Source organism: Psammomys obesus, unplaced genomic scaffold (genome assembly GCF_907164565.1).
Source record: "Psammomys obesus unplaced genomic scaffold, mPsaObe1.curated_primary_1811, whole genome shotgun sequence".
In the NCBI taxonomy this organism is placed as follows: Eukaryota; Metazoa; Chordata; class Mammalia; order Rodentia; family Muridae; genus Psammomys; species Psammomys obesus.
In genome coordinates this window covers 1,641,902-1,659,112 of record NW_026596356.1, presented here as the reverse complement: position 1 = coordinate 1,659,112, position 17,211 = coordinate 1,641,902, and the positions used below count along the sequence as shown (strand labels likewise).

Here is a 17,211-nt window from a genome sequence, read left to right as displayed (position 1 = left end):
TCCTTCCTTCCTTCCTTCCTTCCTTCCTTCCTTCCTTCCTTCCTTCCCTCCTTCCTTCCCCTCTTCCTTCCTTGTTCTCTTTCTTAAAAACAAACATTCATGCCATCACATAGATAAAACGTAGATAAGGCCCAGAGAAAAACATAAACAGATATGGATTTCTTTGGATCCAAATTTCCACGGCCCCCTGCAGAGACTTCATTAAGCATTAATAACAGGAAGAAAAATCCAGAATGTTTCTATTTTACAATTTGTAGTCAGTCTTAATCTTTTTGGATGACATTTACTTGCTTGATTGGGTTTATGACCTTTCTCTAGTCAACTGTCAATCTGAACATTTATTTATCAATATTAAAGTACCTAAGCAGGTGCCACCCAGATCCTCAGCTGCATAGAGCAAAACCACTTTGATGTTTCCTGTCTCATACAGAACCCTTATTTTAGACAGTTGGAGTATGATGCACCATCACACAGCAGGTGCCTGAAAGTTGAGACTTTATGTGGTTGTCAACAATTTGTGAAGTTTCCCTTGGTTTTGTGAAAATCCTCCTTTAAGATTTTCAATTATAAATGTTATCACACATCATACCTCGGATTTTACTTAAAATGGGTGAAAAGATGTCATCCTACCATTCCTGATTGCCAACTTTCAACACACTGAGATTTACTTAAAGTGACAGAAGTAAAAAACAAAGCTACTAAACAGTGATGTTTGAAGTTATTTTCAATTCTTAATTACATTGAGTTGTGTGTGTGTGTATGTGTACATGTGAGATGTGTACAGGGAATGTACATGTGGAGGTGGGAAGACAATTTATAGGAGGTTGATTCTCTTTCTGTGGGTTGTGTCCTGGGGATTAAATTCAAATCATCAAGTTTTGTAGCAAGTGTCTTTCCCAGCTTAGACATCTTGATGGCTCAATTTTCACTTTCATTCTAAATCAACTGAAATATGGGGAAGGAGATGCAACGGAGAAGAATGGGTGCATGACTGAACTGAGAAACTGTGCCATTCTCAACCCAGGGAGCAACCCTACATGGAGAGCTTTCTGTATGCTCTTCAGCTCCATGTATGAATTGAATTCCCCTTGGAAAGCATCACATAGAAACTAAAGAAAAACAGTTATTTTTTTCTTAACTGTAAACAATATTCATGTATCCTGAGGGTGGAATGTCTTTCTTTTGTTGCAGTCAACATACAAGCTGCTATCTGCACATTGACAATTATTTCATTAGGAAAACTTTACAAAGAGTCTGCCATGTGCCATGTGTTTTGTTAGGCAAACACCAGTGACCAAGACAGAAAAATAGATCTTAGGGCAACTAACACCTCCCATGTCATTTCTGACACCTTATGTCAGACTTTGGAATACCAATAAATCAGGACCTGTCCTTTCTTTCCCATTCATTACTGGTGGAAACAGCTTTATCCTATCATCAGGTGGTACGGTGACCTGTGGGAGGCAATATTTGACAAGGGCATCTCCTGGATGTCTCCTTCCTAGGAAACTCTCAGAATGATCTCTGTCAGTTTGTTCCACTTTTGCTCTAGACTCTTGCCCCTGGCAAGGGGCAGTCTCCCAAATGATTAGCAGCTTAGCAGCTGAATGTGGTTCTTTAAAGAGTGGCATAAATCACTGATTCATTTCATCTGTGAAGAATCAGCCTGTCCTATGTGTCAGCAAGTCTCCTCTGAATGCCATTCTGGAGATAGGGGGGAGGGGGGAGGAAATGCAAGTCCATTGTCATCCACCTTCTGTGTAATAATTATTCAAGCAGAACCCAATGGGCAGAAGGTGCCACAGCAAGGTAATTTGTGAAAGAGAGGGTGTCAAGACACAGTTAACTTTCCACTCAGAAGAAACATCCGATTCCATCACATTGTTGTCTGCTTTTATGTATCTATTAGTTTGAGTGCTCCTATGTTTTGTATGATTCCTGTCTCTACAGACCTTTGAGAAAATTCCTGATTTTGTATCTTGTCTGAAGATGAGAAAATACTTAGCATCTTCTCTTTCTGTACAGATAGTTCAATCTAATAAGTTACAGTTGCTTGTGAAAGCCTCAACTTCTTAGCTTTGCTGACCACACCCTTCCACCCGCTGGAAACCTGACAGAGCTTCCCTAACACAAGCCATACCCACTTGTCCAAAATGTGTTCTGACCACTTACCACCAACTGCCACGGTTCTAACAGGTGAGCTACCGGTTGGTTTCATATCCCAACCATGTAGCACCATTTTATATTTGCTACAGTCAGCTCAGCTTCAGGGGCTCCCTAAGTGTTCATGCACACAGTTATGCTCTATACACCATTAAAAAACAGTTTATTCCAAGAAACTTCAACAGCAGGTCCTTCCTACAGTAAAAAAAAAAAATCCCTTTCCTTTCTTCTTTATCTCTACAGATGGTACATCAAGTCATGCTGTTGTACAAATTGGTACTGAAACATTTTTCTGGTAAGAAAAGTCAACTCAAGGGCTAATGTCCTTGTCATTTCCTGAATAGTTCTCACTCAGGATCCTGCTCCTGACCACTGGGATGTCTGTGCATTACCTCTGTCATGAAACCAGGTACTGAGTACTCTAGGACCCAGCCAGGCACATCACCTCATGCTTCACTAAGCCCTCTCAGTTGTTCTGAATATTATCTTAGTTGTACTGAGAATGCAAAGCCGTGGTGACTGGCTAAGAGATGGGAAGGATGGAGGGAATGACTTTTGTTCATGTACTTCTAAGTGGAGAAGTAATCTAAGCTTGGAGCAAGAAGAACCAGCTCCATTTAAACACCTGCTGCAGATGTCAGTAGCTTCATGTCAGTAGCTTTTACACCTGCTTGCTTCTATGTTGGATTGCACCAAATGGAGAGTTTGCAGCTTCAGCACAAAAGGAACCCAGTTGATTCCATTCCACATCTCTTTTGTTTATTCATTCCAAATCTCACCAGGCATTAACTCACTATCTGTGTAAACAGGGTTGATCCTTTTTTTTCTATAAATCATGTCCCATGCACTAAATTGATGCAAACTGAAGGCAGGTAACACAGTCAACCATCAGTCTCTCATAGAAAAAGTCATGGAGATGGATGTTGGGGGGAAAGCAACACTTCTAATTTCCAAACATTTACTTTCCATGTTCAGAGGACACCTTGACACCTGGGACATACTTCATAGGCACTGAAGAATCATACTATGTAAGAAAGGGAGTTTCTAGAGAGCCTTTGGGCGAAGTCCCATGAGGGCACATGGTGACCCATCAGAATGTAGGACATACAATAAGCATAAGACTCTTACTGGACACTGGTTAGATACCAGCTGTGGAGGTGCATTTCAAATACATTAACTTTGGGTATGCAGTGAAGCCATGTCAAATCCTAGAGGGAGAAAGCCTGGGGCTAGGGAGAAGTGATTCTGGTTTACCCCAAGTTTGAAACTCTATGATCCGATGGACTGAAGCAGGAACTAAGTGCAAAAGTGGCCCCTGGACTAACATGAGCTACAGGACCAAGGGAGCAGCGGGCATGCAACTACACAGGTCTGTGATGGCGCTGAGGCTCCCATAGCTCAGTGTGCCCTCTCCACTCACATCCTTTCCTGAAAAGTGCTCCTTTTGCCTGCCCCTACTGTGGAAAGCAACTTTTCCCAAGTGTTTAGGTCTCTTGCCCCTTTGGGGAGCAGCCAAGATCACTCTGTTGAGTTTCCCTGTTATGTTGGTGCCTTTCTCAAGAACTATACCCCCTACACTGTAGATGGAGTGGGTTGACAGTTACCTTTCTTTGACACAGCCTGGAAAAGCAGAAATTTTCTTCCTGGAAATGTGTAGATTCAAGATCCCAAGTGAGCTCTGTTGAGCACTGGATAGAAAATATTTAGAAATGTTTTAAAGGGGCACTGGTGCAACACTGAAGAAAGACCTGGTAAATGATGCTTGCTTTAGGTTCTTCACAGCACTAAATTTATAGCTTTACTGAGCCCAAGGAAGACAAAGAGGACTCTGCTCTTTATAATATGTCCTGTGCTCTTATACTGCCATGGAGAAAGGGTGATCTCAACAGCCAGCCATGCTGGTATAAAACCTTTCTGGCCTGATGCACATGTCTGCACAAAGGCTAGGCATTGAGAGAGAAAGATTCACACTGATCACCTTAGTTTACAATACATATACATATATATGTATGTTATAATTATATAAATGGGTTATTATTGCATCCTCTGAATAAAGGTAAGAACTTTACTATATATTCTCAGTGGATTGTCTGTCATCATCTCAGAAAAGTAAAGCACTATTTAACTAAATGGCATCTGCATCTGGTTTCCCACAATTCCAAGTCTAATCCAGACATTACATAGCACTTCACAGGCAAGCCATGCAAACACTGGAACTATTGCCTGTTAATCTCCTGCGGCTCCGGATGCAGGTCAACTTGACTGTCAGGAGGGTGAGGAAGGTGTGAGGACATGGCCGCATCAACACCATCTTATCTTGGGTGCACAGAGGAAAATGCTGTGATAAGGAAGCCCTTAGCACTCTGTCAATCTCCCACAATCTCACGGAAGGGCACTCTTACCCTCATGTCCCGGAAAAAACTGTTCTGGGAGGACTTGTGCAGCTCTCTGAGCTAATGACATTATGAAGAGTAAAGGGAAAGCCATTGGCTGACCGTAGGGTGTGCCGTGAAGCCACGCTGGGCTCCAGGGAGAGAAATGGATTTTGAACTTATTGTTCTGAAGACTCCATCTGCTACCTGCCCTGGCGATGTCAGGGTATGCTTGATATAGTTATGAGTGGATGGCCAGGTCTCTGCAGAAATCAGGGGTCATTTATACCCTAGTGCCATGGTCCCTGGCAGCATGGAGTTTCTGTCAGGCCAAAGTTCCATACTAAATCCCAACGCATGCCCATTTTTAGTCACCCTTCCATGTGCTCCATACATGTCTGTTCACACACACAAACACAGACACACACAGAGTAAGACTCCCAAGATTCAGCAGTTGTTTGTTTGTTTGTTTGTTTTAAAGAGAGCATAACAGCAGGTTATCTTTACAGTTAAGTTAAATGGGAAAGCAGGCAGATCTTAAGTCTGTATATCTGAGCTGTCTGAAGGGTGGTGGCACATGTCTTTAGTTCTACCACTGGGGAAGCAGAGGTAGGCAGATCTCTGAGTTTGAGCCAGCCTAGTCTACAGATCCAGTTCTAGGACAGCCAGGGCTAGACAGAGAAACCCTATCTCCAAAAACAAAATGAAAATTTGTATACCCATGTCCACTCAAATGCTGAGTCAGCCACGCTTCCAAACTGGGATGATGTTTACTGGGGTCCCTAGCTGTCGCCATGAAAAATGACATGGGTGATATTTCCTTATGCTACAGAGCCCATGAGGACATGTAGTGACCCATTAGAATGTAGGATACACAGTGATGAGAACTTTACTGATCGCTGGTTAGGTGCTAGCCACAGAGTGGCATTTTTCATAAATTAACTTAATTTATGCTGGGGAAACAGGTCAGTTATAGGGTGTTTGCCCAGCAATAAAAATACCTACGTTTAACACCCAGCACTGTGTAAAATGAGTGGGGTGGTATATGCATATAGTCTTAGCACCTATGGGGTGCAAGGGGATTTAGAAGTTCATCCTCCAGTATAAAACAAGCTCATGTAGCCTAGCCTTAGCTACATGAAACCCCAAATCAATGCCCCACCCCCTTAAAAACCTTAATCTTTACAACTTCACTTTGAGACAGGCAGTTATGACAACTTGACAGATGAGAAGAACCAAAGGGTGAAGAACGATCAACCAGCACGTGGCTGCACAGCAGTGTGAATCTAGGTCTGTCCAACTCCGGCACATGCACTTCCCAGCACTTCCCATCACCATCTCCATCCATGCAGAGGCTGACAAAGCACGGTCCACCTCCCCCTTTCTTTAATCTCATCTGGTACCATTGCCCTCATTTTGCCAGCTACATGTTTATTTTTAAAAGAGAAGGCAGCATTTCCCTCTGGAGATGGATCTAGAGTTCAAGACATGACTTCAAAGACAGGCAAGAGGCCACAGGGATGGAGGCATTTCATTTCTTTAGTTCCACTGCAACCATTGAGAAACGACCATTGTATTAGCTGAAGTAATTCTAGCTACTGTACAAAGGACTCCCGAGTTCCATTACTTTAACCCTCAAGACTTTTATTTCTTACTTACATAACTGCTGAACACAGACTTGCAAAAAGCTGGGAGCTAAGGGTTTAAGGAGCACCTCTCGTGGACTGAAGCTGCACAACATTCTTCCCTTTGAAGTGGAAGAAGCAGCCAGAGAGACCCTCTACCCTTGCTCTGTGGGTGCTCCCATACCTGCCATGCCACATACCTGCCAAGGGTTCCTGTCTGCCAAGGCCACTGAGAAAGTCCTGCTTGGGTCAGGACCCTGTAGACCTTACTCCTTTTCCATTACCTGTCACATAGACTTTTGACAGTTCTGACCACAAAGGAGAGTTTAGATCAGAAGTGACTTCTAAGGGTATAGGAGGCAGGTTACAATGGCTCTCACTACCGCTCACCAGTGACATCCCTAGGCAATTTGCTAAACCCACATATGGGTCCTTTGAGAATTCCACCAGGAGTGGAGGAAATGAGGCAAAGTTCCCCTGGCTCTTTCTCAAGTGGTTTGCAGCTCTTGAAGTCCCCCTTAGGGATTAATTTTGATGCCAGGAAGGAGAGGTTTGGTTTCTATGGCCCAGGGGCAGAGATACATGCTCAGGAGTCTGCAAATTAGGGGACTCTAGTCTATCACTGAATATAACTAGCACCCTTCATGCTTCCCTCTAAGGAATGGTTCCCTCCCTTGTCCTTAGGCCCGGCTTGGAGCATCTCTTCCTCTCCAGTTGCCTTCATCTTTATTCCATCATACACGCCCGACTATCAAGTGCGGAGGTACTATCAACACTGGGCAGTGATCTCTTTTGCTCTCAGGGTGCCAATGCAGGGAGAAGCTGCCTACAGTAGGAGAACAGAGGAACATTCTCTGCCTGGAACCCACATACCCTTGGCCAATGACTCCAGCTCGCTTCCTGGTGTTCCCATTCCCAGCAGCTCAAGTCTCTTGTAAGTTCAACAAGCCCCTGTCCTATGTGCCAGGACATAGGAGCTCATCCTATGAGCATCAAAGCTTATGCCTATGCACTTTAATGGCTCATACTCCATTTCACACTTTCTTGGGCCAGTGAGATGGCTCAGTGGGTTAAGGCACTTGTTTTCAAGTTTGGCAACCTAAGTTCAATCTCTAGGACCCACCTGGTAGGAGGAGAAAACCAACTCCTAAAAGTTGTCCTGTAGTCTCCCGTGTGCCCTTGCACGTGCACATCACCAATAAGCAAATAAATAAATTCATTTAAAAATTCTTCTGTTTTGTAGTATCTGTAAGAGCTATAAAGCAAGTGGCCTCTTGTTCACATGCATGTTTCATATGTCCTCATGTCACATGATCCTTAGAAATGTTCCTCAGTCAAAATTAGTGTTGAGAGAATGCTTAAATAAATGAATCAATAAGCAAAGATAAACAGAAAAAAAATTGGTAAGTGAAAGGAAAATAAATGCGTGGATAAGGAAAAAGTGGCAGGATGACAGCCAGTATGCATTCTCTCTTTGCATAAAACCCTTTTTCTAGCTAGGTACATAATAAAATGAATATATTTATTTCCTTCCTCTGAAAGTAGACATGTTCAAAGTCCTGTGGTTAAGGTGCACAGTAAGTGTCTTGGAAAACCTCAAAGAGAACCCTGAAAGAAGCACTGTGTGTTCTTTTGACCCTTGCCTTGTCCCACATTTGTGGCATGAAAGATATGATGGTTTTGAGCTTGGACTCACACTGTATAATGAGGCCCATGGTCAGACTGAAGAGATTGTCTGGAGGGGTTCTGGATCTGATGCCTTCACATACTGAAAGGCATGAGGACAGTCAGTAGTCCAATGTCTCTCTTGATGCCACCTTTGGACATGGTCAGAGTATCATATGAGGCCTTGGACAGGCCCAGGCACCTTCCTGACCATATTTAAAACAGGGACCCAGAGATTCTCAGGCTTTGGGAAGCTCAGAAACCTGGACAGTTAAGCTGTTAAGCTTAACTTTGGGGACAGTTAAGCAGAAAGATGAGAGAAATCTAGTCTTTGTTGACCATGGTGCCACACCCCACACTGTCTTCCTTTGTACTTGCTGTATGTTAGGAAGAGAGAAGTTTCCTTTTACACATTGTTGTTTTATGCTTTGTTATCGCTATTAAATAAACCTGAACCTGATGCTAACCAACAAAAGACTCACAGGCTAGGGCCAGGGGCATTCTCCAAACCGAGGGCTCTGTCTCATGCAGAAGCCCTCCAAATGCCAACCCAAAGTTGTTAACAGAATCCTGATCCCTTTAAAAAGACAATAAAAATGGGGACAGTCCCTGATCCAAATGCTCTAGGTTGGTGGAGAGAATATATCAAACCTTAGATTTCATGCAAGTCCCAACAGCCGTAGAAAATCTCTGCGGGGACAGCGCTAGTGATAGAAGAGCCTGGCATGGTCATGCTGTTAACAGTAACAAAGCACGTACTCTACAGAGTAGAACACACAGGGGTAGGTCTCACCTCCATCAGAGAGTGCCAGTGCGCAATGGGCTTCCGAGGATATGACAGCATCTCACTCCAGTGGTCTCTGCCCAGTCGCTCAGCCTCGTTGCCTACTTGGCACACGCCGATGACCTCATTGTGACCTACACTGTGAAAATGGGCCACAACAGTTTTTTCTTAAAATTTTGGAATGCAAAAGTAAAAGCAGTGGTTCTCAACCTATGAGTTGTGATCCTTTTGTGTGTGGGGGAATCATATATCAGATATCCTACATATCAGATATTTATATTACGATTCATGACAGTAGCAAAATTACAGTTATGAAGTAGCAAATAAAATAATTTTATGGTTGGGGATCATCACAACATGAAGAACTGTACTAAAGGGTTACAGCGTTAAGAAGGATGGAGGGAATTCAGAAGTATTGGGATATTAAAAAAAATATCTAATTTAAAAGTGCAGTCCAGGCTAATCAGCAGAAAGACCTAGGTAGGGTTCCATATCACAGCCATCTTTTCTAAGGCTGACATGGGTTCATGTGGCCCTGAGAACCTTTGCTCGGAGAACTCCCTGGTGTGTGCTAATGACCCACTTCTGCTTCGGCAAGCTGAGCTTCCAGATTCGTGGAATGAAATGGAAGGGGCCCTGAAGGAGGAGTGTGTGCTGTAACACCCATTCAGCTCTCCACAAGAGGCAAGCAAGAGTGGCATGGTAGGCCCAGAGGGTTGGGCTCCTGGGTCTTCTCGCTCCCTGATCCATCAAAGACCACTGCCACCATCTTCTGCATCTCTCCTTCTTACACTCGGCTTTGGTTCATCGAGCCAACTAGAGTTTTTAACCGTGACAGACACCCAGCTTTTTTAACTTAGGGCTAACAGCCTGAAACTTTTTGAGTAGGTCTCCTCCATTGTGCCATTTTACTTTTTTTTCCCTGAGCAATTAAAAAAAAATAGTCCCTTGAAATAAACTTTAGAATGTGGCCCATCCTTTGACTCTTTGGGATAAGCTCTTTTTTTCTCCCAGAAAAGATGAGTAGTTTCTATTCTGTTTGTGTGGGGAGAAGGAAACAGGATGCGGATGCAGTGTCCGGGTATTTAAGTCAATGCTCATTAAAATCAAGTGCATGCAGGGGCTCTGTGCAAATTGCCATGGATTTTTCCAGACCAGATTCATGAGTTTACTGATAATTAAATTGAGGCACAGATCACATAATCAGATTTGTTGATGCAGGAACCTTGGCAATAGCTTGGAAAGTGCTATCCTTGCCTTTCACAGCTGGTAGGTAGCATCTCCTCCTGGGACCAGGCACTATGGTACTGTGTGTGTCCAGAGAAGACAGGGTAAGGTCCAAGCCCAGCATGGGCTGTCATGCTCATGGGCAACTGTGTCAGAAGACAAGGCATGCTTTGTGTAGGGATCTACTGGAAAAGCACTGAGGTCACTGACGCTGCTGTGCTGACATTTCAAAGGTAGATGGAAACATTTTTAGCTACAAATAATATTTGTAAGAGTATATTAGAAGTCAGACTGATTTTTTCTTTTATAATTGTGCCCAGACCACGTGGGAGGTTTCTAATTAAAAAGAGACTTTGCATTGCAGTCTAATGACTGGTTTAACATGTATAATTCCCTGTTGGTACTTCCTTTGCATATTAAAATGACTGTTTTTCAAATCTGTCCTTTAAATACACAATTGGCTACAATGCAGGCTATAAATATCTCCTCTGTGCTGTATTAATTAAAAAGTCTAGCATCTTATACATTTTAATGTACCTTGTCATCCATACTGATTCTAGCATTTTCAAGAGAACATTTCTGTGTTTGCTTTCAGACCTGAGTGGATGGAAATGATCTTTATTAAACACAGTGCAAGAAGGGGGGGACGAAGTTATATATTTAGAAACGTTGGCGGCATGGCTGAAGTAATCATTCTGTGTTTGGGGTAGAAGATTTCCACTTGAAGAAGTCAGGACTGCTCAGTGGAAAACAAGACCTGAGGGGCCATGGTTCTCTACACAGAGATACCAGGAAGTGTGCAGAGATGGGAAGGGAAAGAGGTGGGGTGTGGTAGGGTGAAGGAAAAGAAAGGTAAGAAGGGGGAGGGGAGAGATGAAGCTATGAGAAGCCTGTAGTAACAGGGTTCTACAGCAGAGTTCTACGATGGGACCCCCTGTCAGCCTGCTCTCCACATGCTGCCCCTTTGATCACTCTGTGTCCTGGGATCCCAGCTGAGCATATGGTTGCTCCCTAACGTTCCCATTCCGCCCCAAGAACAGCAAGACTGCACAGAGAAAGAGCCCCTGGTATCTCACCGGTCATAGTCCATGACAGCTATGGACAAGTGGATCTGATCAATGCTCTCAGGAGGGACGTCAAAGACTATGGCTTCATTGTAAACGGGATTAAGCGTGTTCCTCTTGGTGGATGTTTTCCTCTTCTTCAGTCGCCGGCCATCACACATGAGTGAGACTTTCACGTAGGGATCTGCACAGGCATAAGAGCAGGGAAGGCACTGTGAGGGCAAATGGAGATGCTGGGTATATGTGGCCAGTGGAGGAAGACTTCCTTTCTCTGTCTGGAGACTAGAGTTTGAGTACTTTAATGCATGTGATATGTGATGTGGGCAGCAACTACTCAGACTAATTAAGTTATTCACTGAAGAAAAAGCACAGGACACTGTCTCCTCAAAATTCATAAAATTTAAAAATAGGGTGAAAACATCTGTTACTGAATTGGAAAGTATTCCAACCATAATTTAGGACCTGCCTGCCTGTGAAAGGAACAGAAACATAGACATTTCCAAGGAGTGGAAGACTGGAATTCAGTACCCCAACTCTGAGCTACCCAGGAGAATCTTTGCTTAAAGATTGGGCCTCCAAGCAGGGGAATGCCCCCAGTTCTGTAAGTTCTGAATTCCTGGAGAATGGGGCAGCCTGCGGGAGTGGATGGGCCCTAAGTTCTGGGAGCTCCTGGAAGCGTATTTGCAAAGGGAGAAGCTGTTAATTAATCAGGAAGAGGGAGGACAGGGGGTGTTCATAGCATAACCACTGCAGATCAACAGGTCTCCAAGCTGCTGTGCTCTGGATGAGGCACTTCTGGTCCCACTAGACCCTCATAACCATGCAGCTTAAAAGGGAGTCCTGTATCTCTCTGCTACCACATGCTACCCTGACCCCTCACCACTTCCAGAAGGTACTTTAAGCCAGAGGAGCTGTATCTTTTCGTTTTCTTGCTTAGAACCAGCATGGAGTATAGAACATAGAACATATTAACATACTGGGGTAACTATCAGTCAGTGACAAGCTTGTTACGCAAGCATAGGACTCGAGTTAGAGCCTAAAGAGCCTACCTTCCATGTATACATCTGGGCATGGTGGGTGGCCCGCACTCAGCAGTGCAAGGGAAGTGGAGACAAGAGGATCCCTGGTATTTGCTGTCCAGTCATAGCCTAACCAGTGAGCCCAGGTCCCAATGAGAGAATCTTTCTCAAAAATCAAAGTCAGGATGGCATTTACCCCAAGGGGTTGATATATTCTATGTTCTCTATGCCAGGCTGTTTCTAAGCAAGAACAAACAAACAAAAATCTTGGCTCCTTTGGCTTGAAGTACCTTCTGGAAAGGGTGAAAGGTCAGGGCATCATTCACTTGGGCGCAGAGAAAGAGGGCTTCCCTTTTAGCTCGATAGTAGTGAGGGCCTAGTGGGATAGTGGGAAATGATTCCGGGGTATGATAGCTGAGGATGACCTCTGGCTTTTATGTGTATATGTGTACATGTGTGCCTGTGTGTGAGCACATGCATGCACACACTCACACACACCCATCACCAGCAACAACAAAAGAATAACAGTATCTGAGTTCAGTGACCACGAACCAGTGTTCTCTGTGTTAGTGAGTACTTGGCCAAAGCTAGTATGAATGTGCGTAGTATGAACTGCATATTAAGACATTTTTGTGTCTGGGTTTACAATGTAAAAGGCATATGTTTGGTTCACTGGAAAAAAAAACAAGCTATAGTTTGTTTTCTGATCTTCAACGATCTCAAGATAGTGAAGTGAGAGGAAAGACCTAACTGGGTAGACCACCTCAGAATATGCAGACTGTAGGATGAGTCCCATTTATGGGCAAGGAAAGGCTCAAGATTCAGATAGCATCATGTAGCATCTTAATATACCACATCCCTTAATGGTCTTACACATATTAACTCAGTTAATCTATACAATAACTCAACAGGCCAGATACTAATCTTACTCTCACTTTACAGTTGGGAATTTGAAGCCTAGAGTGGTTAAGTGACCTGTCCAAGGTTACATGGCACTCAGAGGTGGTAGGAATGTGATTATACCTAGGCAACTTGGTTCCAGACCCACAGTATCATAATAGGAACTTTACAATGTGTTGAATTAGAACCAGATGAGGAATTGAAGAATGACCTACCTGATGCTCCTGTTATGTCCATTGCCTTTAAATTCCTTGCTTTTATAATGGTGATGGTCAGCCTGCCAGCCGTTGGAAGATAGCAGAGTGAAAACATAAGCTCACCCAGATCCACATTGTCCTGTTGGAAAAAAAGGCACAGACCAAAGCATTTGAAAGAGTCCTCAGTCCACATGCAGGAGGTTCGGCTGCCAGGCGGTGTTAGAAAGGACACTCTGCTCCTTTGGTTCAGCTCAAGACCGAAACTCCACCCCTGGCCTGGGGTGGCTCTGCATCTATAGAGGCACAACACATTTTTAGACGGCAGAGGAGAGGAGGCTGTCCACAGGAAGCTACACACACAGCCCATAAGCACAAGCTCACCCAGCTTCGCACAGTCTAGAACACAGCATTCCCAGAGTGCCCCTTCCTGTGGCTCTACTCATCTGGCTGTGGGAATCATGTGCAAATCAGAGTTCTCAGCGCAAAGTCATGCAAAGAGGCACCTCACAAGGCTGATCGCCCCAGCAGATCTCAGAGACTCTGCCCCCAAGCCCACTCAGCTTCCTGTGGTCTTTATGATGGGTCTTCACTCTATCACCTATGCTTGCCTCTCCACACAGAGCCCTCAAATGAGCCACATGGTCCTCGCACACTCCTGCAGAGCCCAGGCTCCCTGACACTCTACACTGTCATGTCTGCTTAGGATACTGCAAACAACCTCTGTGGATCAGTATCAGGCGGTTTTACCAGCTCACGGAATCTTCCAGCTCCTTGTTAACTCTGGACAAGGACCTTGCATAAACGTGGTAGTGGCGGCCCCTGACCTCTTGTTCCCACATAACTGGACACACTGGACACAAACCTAGTCCTGCACAGCACCCATGCAGGAAGAAAAGTTCAGAAGCTAGACTTAAGGGAGCCTTGCTGTCTGCCCCTGGAGGTCCCACTCTGCCACATCCCATTTGAGTGTGTCTCCAGGAACTCCGATTCCCTCCACTGGAATGCTGGGGAAGGCATCTCCTTGGGCAATGTACAACCAATCCAAATAAGTCGGAATACATGACTCTTTCTCTCTCTTTTCTTAAAGCTCAGGACAGTGTAAGTAGAAAGAGGAAAAAAGCCAGTTCATTTAGTTTCAATTGCTGCAAGACACCTGAGGTTATGGATCTGGGTGCCTGTATCTAATTAAAACGGTTTCATACTGGCAATGCTCTGGGGACTTGGGTTCTGGCCTTCAACATCCACAGACTTCCCTCCCCTTCTTGATTCTTGGAGGATGCTTCTATTTTTAGAAACACAGATTCAGCTTCGGAAGGTCACTTTGCCAACCTCCTGCCCTGACTGCTTCCACGGGAGGAGGAGGCAAAGGGATCTGTTTGGTAGCTGAGGCAGATGGATTGGTCTGTGTCTTCAAGCATCGCCTGGCTCATGCAAATAAATCACCTCACCTTGAAGCCCAGACTGTCCTGGTTTCTGGAGCCTTGACCTGAGGAGACCTGGGTGGCTAGACCTTTCTCTGTGGGGAGAGGTTGGGGAAGGGGTATTGTATAGGAGTGAAATTTCACACATGTCAGTTCTTCTTGCTGTATGTTCTCTTCTGCATGAACCTAACCTTTTCTTTGCATTCTATATCTTAGTCCATTCCTGTGTCCTTGACTTCTATTCTTCCTTTCCACAGCATCTTGCTCTCTTATCCTACCTCATGCTGCTCAGAGAATCCCAATTTGAAAAACTTATTCTAAAAGTGGCCAAAATCATGTCCATGAAGGTCCCATAATCAATTCTTTCGGCATATATTTCCTGAGCAGTCACACTGTGTACCTCGCTCTGAAAGACTTGCAATGTGAAACACACTCATTCCACTGGCTTTTCAGGCACATAGTCAAATGTAAAGTGTCAGATTCCTTCTGTACTAAGTATGTGGAGTTGTGTTTTTCCCACCATAAATCCCATTCATAAACATTTCTATTGAAGGACAATGTACTCATGAATTGAAAGGAAACAACAACAGAACTCTCAGCCTAAAACCCCCAATTGTATTCTTAAAAACATGTAAGTTAAATAAATAATTACCAAATCGGACATTCTGAACCCTCAAGTAATTAAAAAAGAAATCTTGTGTGGGATGTTGGTACAGTGCTTGTCTAACATCCAGCAGATAAACCGGGGACAGTGACACACTCCCAGCACTCAGGAAGTAGAGGCAGGAGAATCAGAAGTGTAAGGGCTTTTGTGGCTACATAAAATGTTCAAAGGTAGACTGAGCTATATGAGACTATGTCTCAAAAAATCTTGTAAATATTTTCTAAAATTATATGTATAGAAGTATTTATCTATAAAATAATTACATAAAATGATGTTGGGATGATGGCCCAATGGTTAAGAGTGCATACCCTTACAGAGGGTAGTTCAAGTCCCAGGACCCACATCAGGTGGCTCACAACCTCCTTGTGACCCCAGCTGCAGGGGAAACTGCTGCCTCTGGCACCTGCATTCACGTGTACATATTGGCATGCTTGCACACATGTCCACACAGATTTAAAATGAGTATTGAAAAGTAAAATGACACTAAGGTTCAAACACTGAAAGACTTAGAACAGTAAAACATCCCCTTTTCCCATATACACTACCTAATGCACTCTTCCTCAGAGTAACACTGTGGGTAATCATTAGCGCTTTCACCCATTCTTCATTCATTCACTTATTCTTTTAATTTTTTTATAGATTTATCAATTTCATATTTTTCATGTGTTTTGCTGGTGTGTATGTATGTGCACCATATGTCTGGTGTCCACAGAAGTGAGAAGAGAACATTGGGTCCCCTAGAACTGGAATTAGAGATGGTTGTGGACCACCATGTGGGTGGTGAGGACTGGATGTGGGTCCTCTACAAGAGCAGCAAGTGCTCTTAACTGCTGTGTCATCTCTCCATTTCTTCATTTCCTTATTTTGAGAACACCCTTTTGGGCTCTAAGTTGAGCGTTGTTCTCCCAGAGTCTTGGGGCTGAATCTGCAATAGTGACTCAGAGCCATCATCCCTTAAGAAGCTTTAAGCTTCCCGGGCAGTGGACCAGGAGACACTAGCATCTGATGGTAGTGTTGCTTTTCTCTCATTGGCTGATGCACGTTTGGGATGAAGAACCTATGGTTCTATATGTATGTGGACATTCCCTTGAATCAGTCCTTCCCAATCAGAAGTGAATTTGCTCCCCAGAGGATATTTGACACAATCTTGAGCAACTTCTGGTTGTCACCTTTTTGGACAGGTTGTGAAAATAATAAAAAAAAGAAGAAGTAAATCTGGAAAGGGGACAGGGCCAGAGAGAAAAATCTAATAGAAATTAATGGAAAATTATAAGATGACAAATTTAAATGAAACTATATCAGTAACTGAACTAAAATAAACAATCTATGGAGGACATAATGACAGACACTGAGGAAATCCAAACAATCATTAGGTCTTAATTCAAAAGCCTATACACCACAAAATTTGAAAATCTAAATGAAATCGACAATTTTCTTGATTGATTCCACATATCTCCTAAGGAAATAGAAGCGGCCATCAAAAGTCTCACATCCAAAAAAAAAAAAAAAAAGCCAGATGGTTTCAGTGCAGGATTCTACCAGACAGTCAAAAAAGAGCTAACACCAATACTGTTCAAACTATTCCACAAAATAGAAACAAAAGGAACATTACCAAACTCATTCTATGAAGCCACAGTCACCCTATAAACCTCACAAACACCCAATAAAGAAAGAGAATTTCAGGCCAATATCCTTTATGACCATTGATGCAAAAATACTCAGCAAAATACTTGCAAACTGAACACAAGAACACATCAAAGATATCATTCACTATGACCAAGTAGGCTTCATCCCAGGTATGCAGGGATAGTTCAATATACGGAAATCTATCAATGTGATCCACCATATAAACAAACTGAAAGAAAAAAAAATCACACGATAATCTCCTTAGATGCTGAAAAGCATTTGACAAAATCCAATATCCATTTATGTTTAAAGTCTTGGAGAGATCAGGGATACAAGGCACATATATAAACATAGTAAAGGCGATATACAGCAAGCCTATAGCCAACATCAAACTAAACAGAGAGAAACTTAAATCAATCCCACTGAAATCAGGGACAAGGCAAGGCTGCCCACTCTCCCCATATCTCTTCAACATAGTTCTGGA

General features: G+C 43.5%; 1 protein-coding gene across 2 annotated transcripts in view; it reads right to left on the bottom strand.

Moving 5' to 3' along the window:
• Syt9 (synaptotagmin 9) overlaps positions 1-17,211 on the bottom strand; it is a 189,999-nt gene that overhangs the window by 32,990 nt on the left and 139,798 nt on the right. Inside the window, exons 4-6 of one of the 2 annotated variants that reach the window (XM_055597423.1) lie at positions 13,035-13,155; positions 10,913-11,084; positions 8,619-8,748 (exon numbers count right to left, since the gene is read on the bottom strand). In XM_055597423.1, the coding sequence (XP_055453398.1) occupies positions 8,619-8,748; positions 10,913-11,084; positions 13,035-13,155 (423 nt within the window). Of the gene's footprint in view, positions 1-8,618; positions 8,749-10,912; positions 11,085-13,034; positions 13,156-17,211 lie in introns of those variants that run through there. The other variant, XM_055597424.1, reaches the window with a different exon arrangement.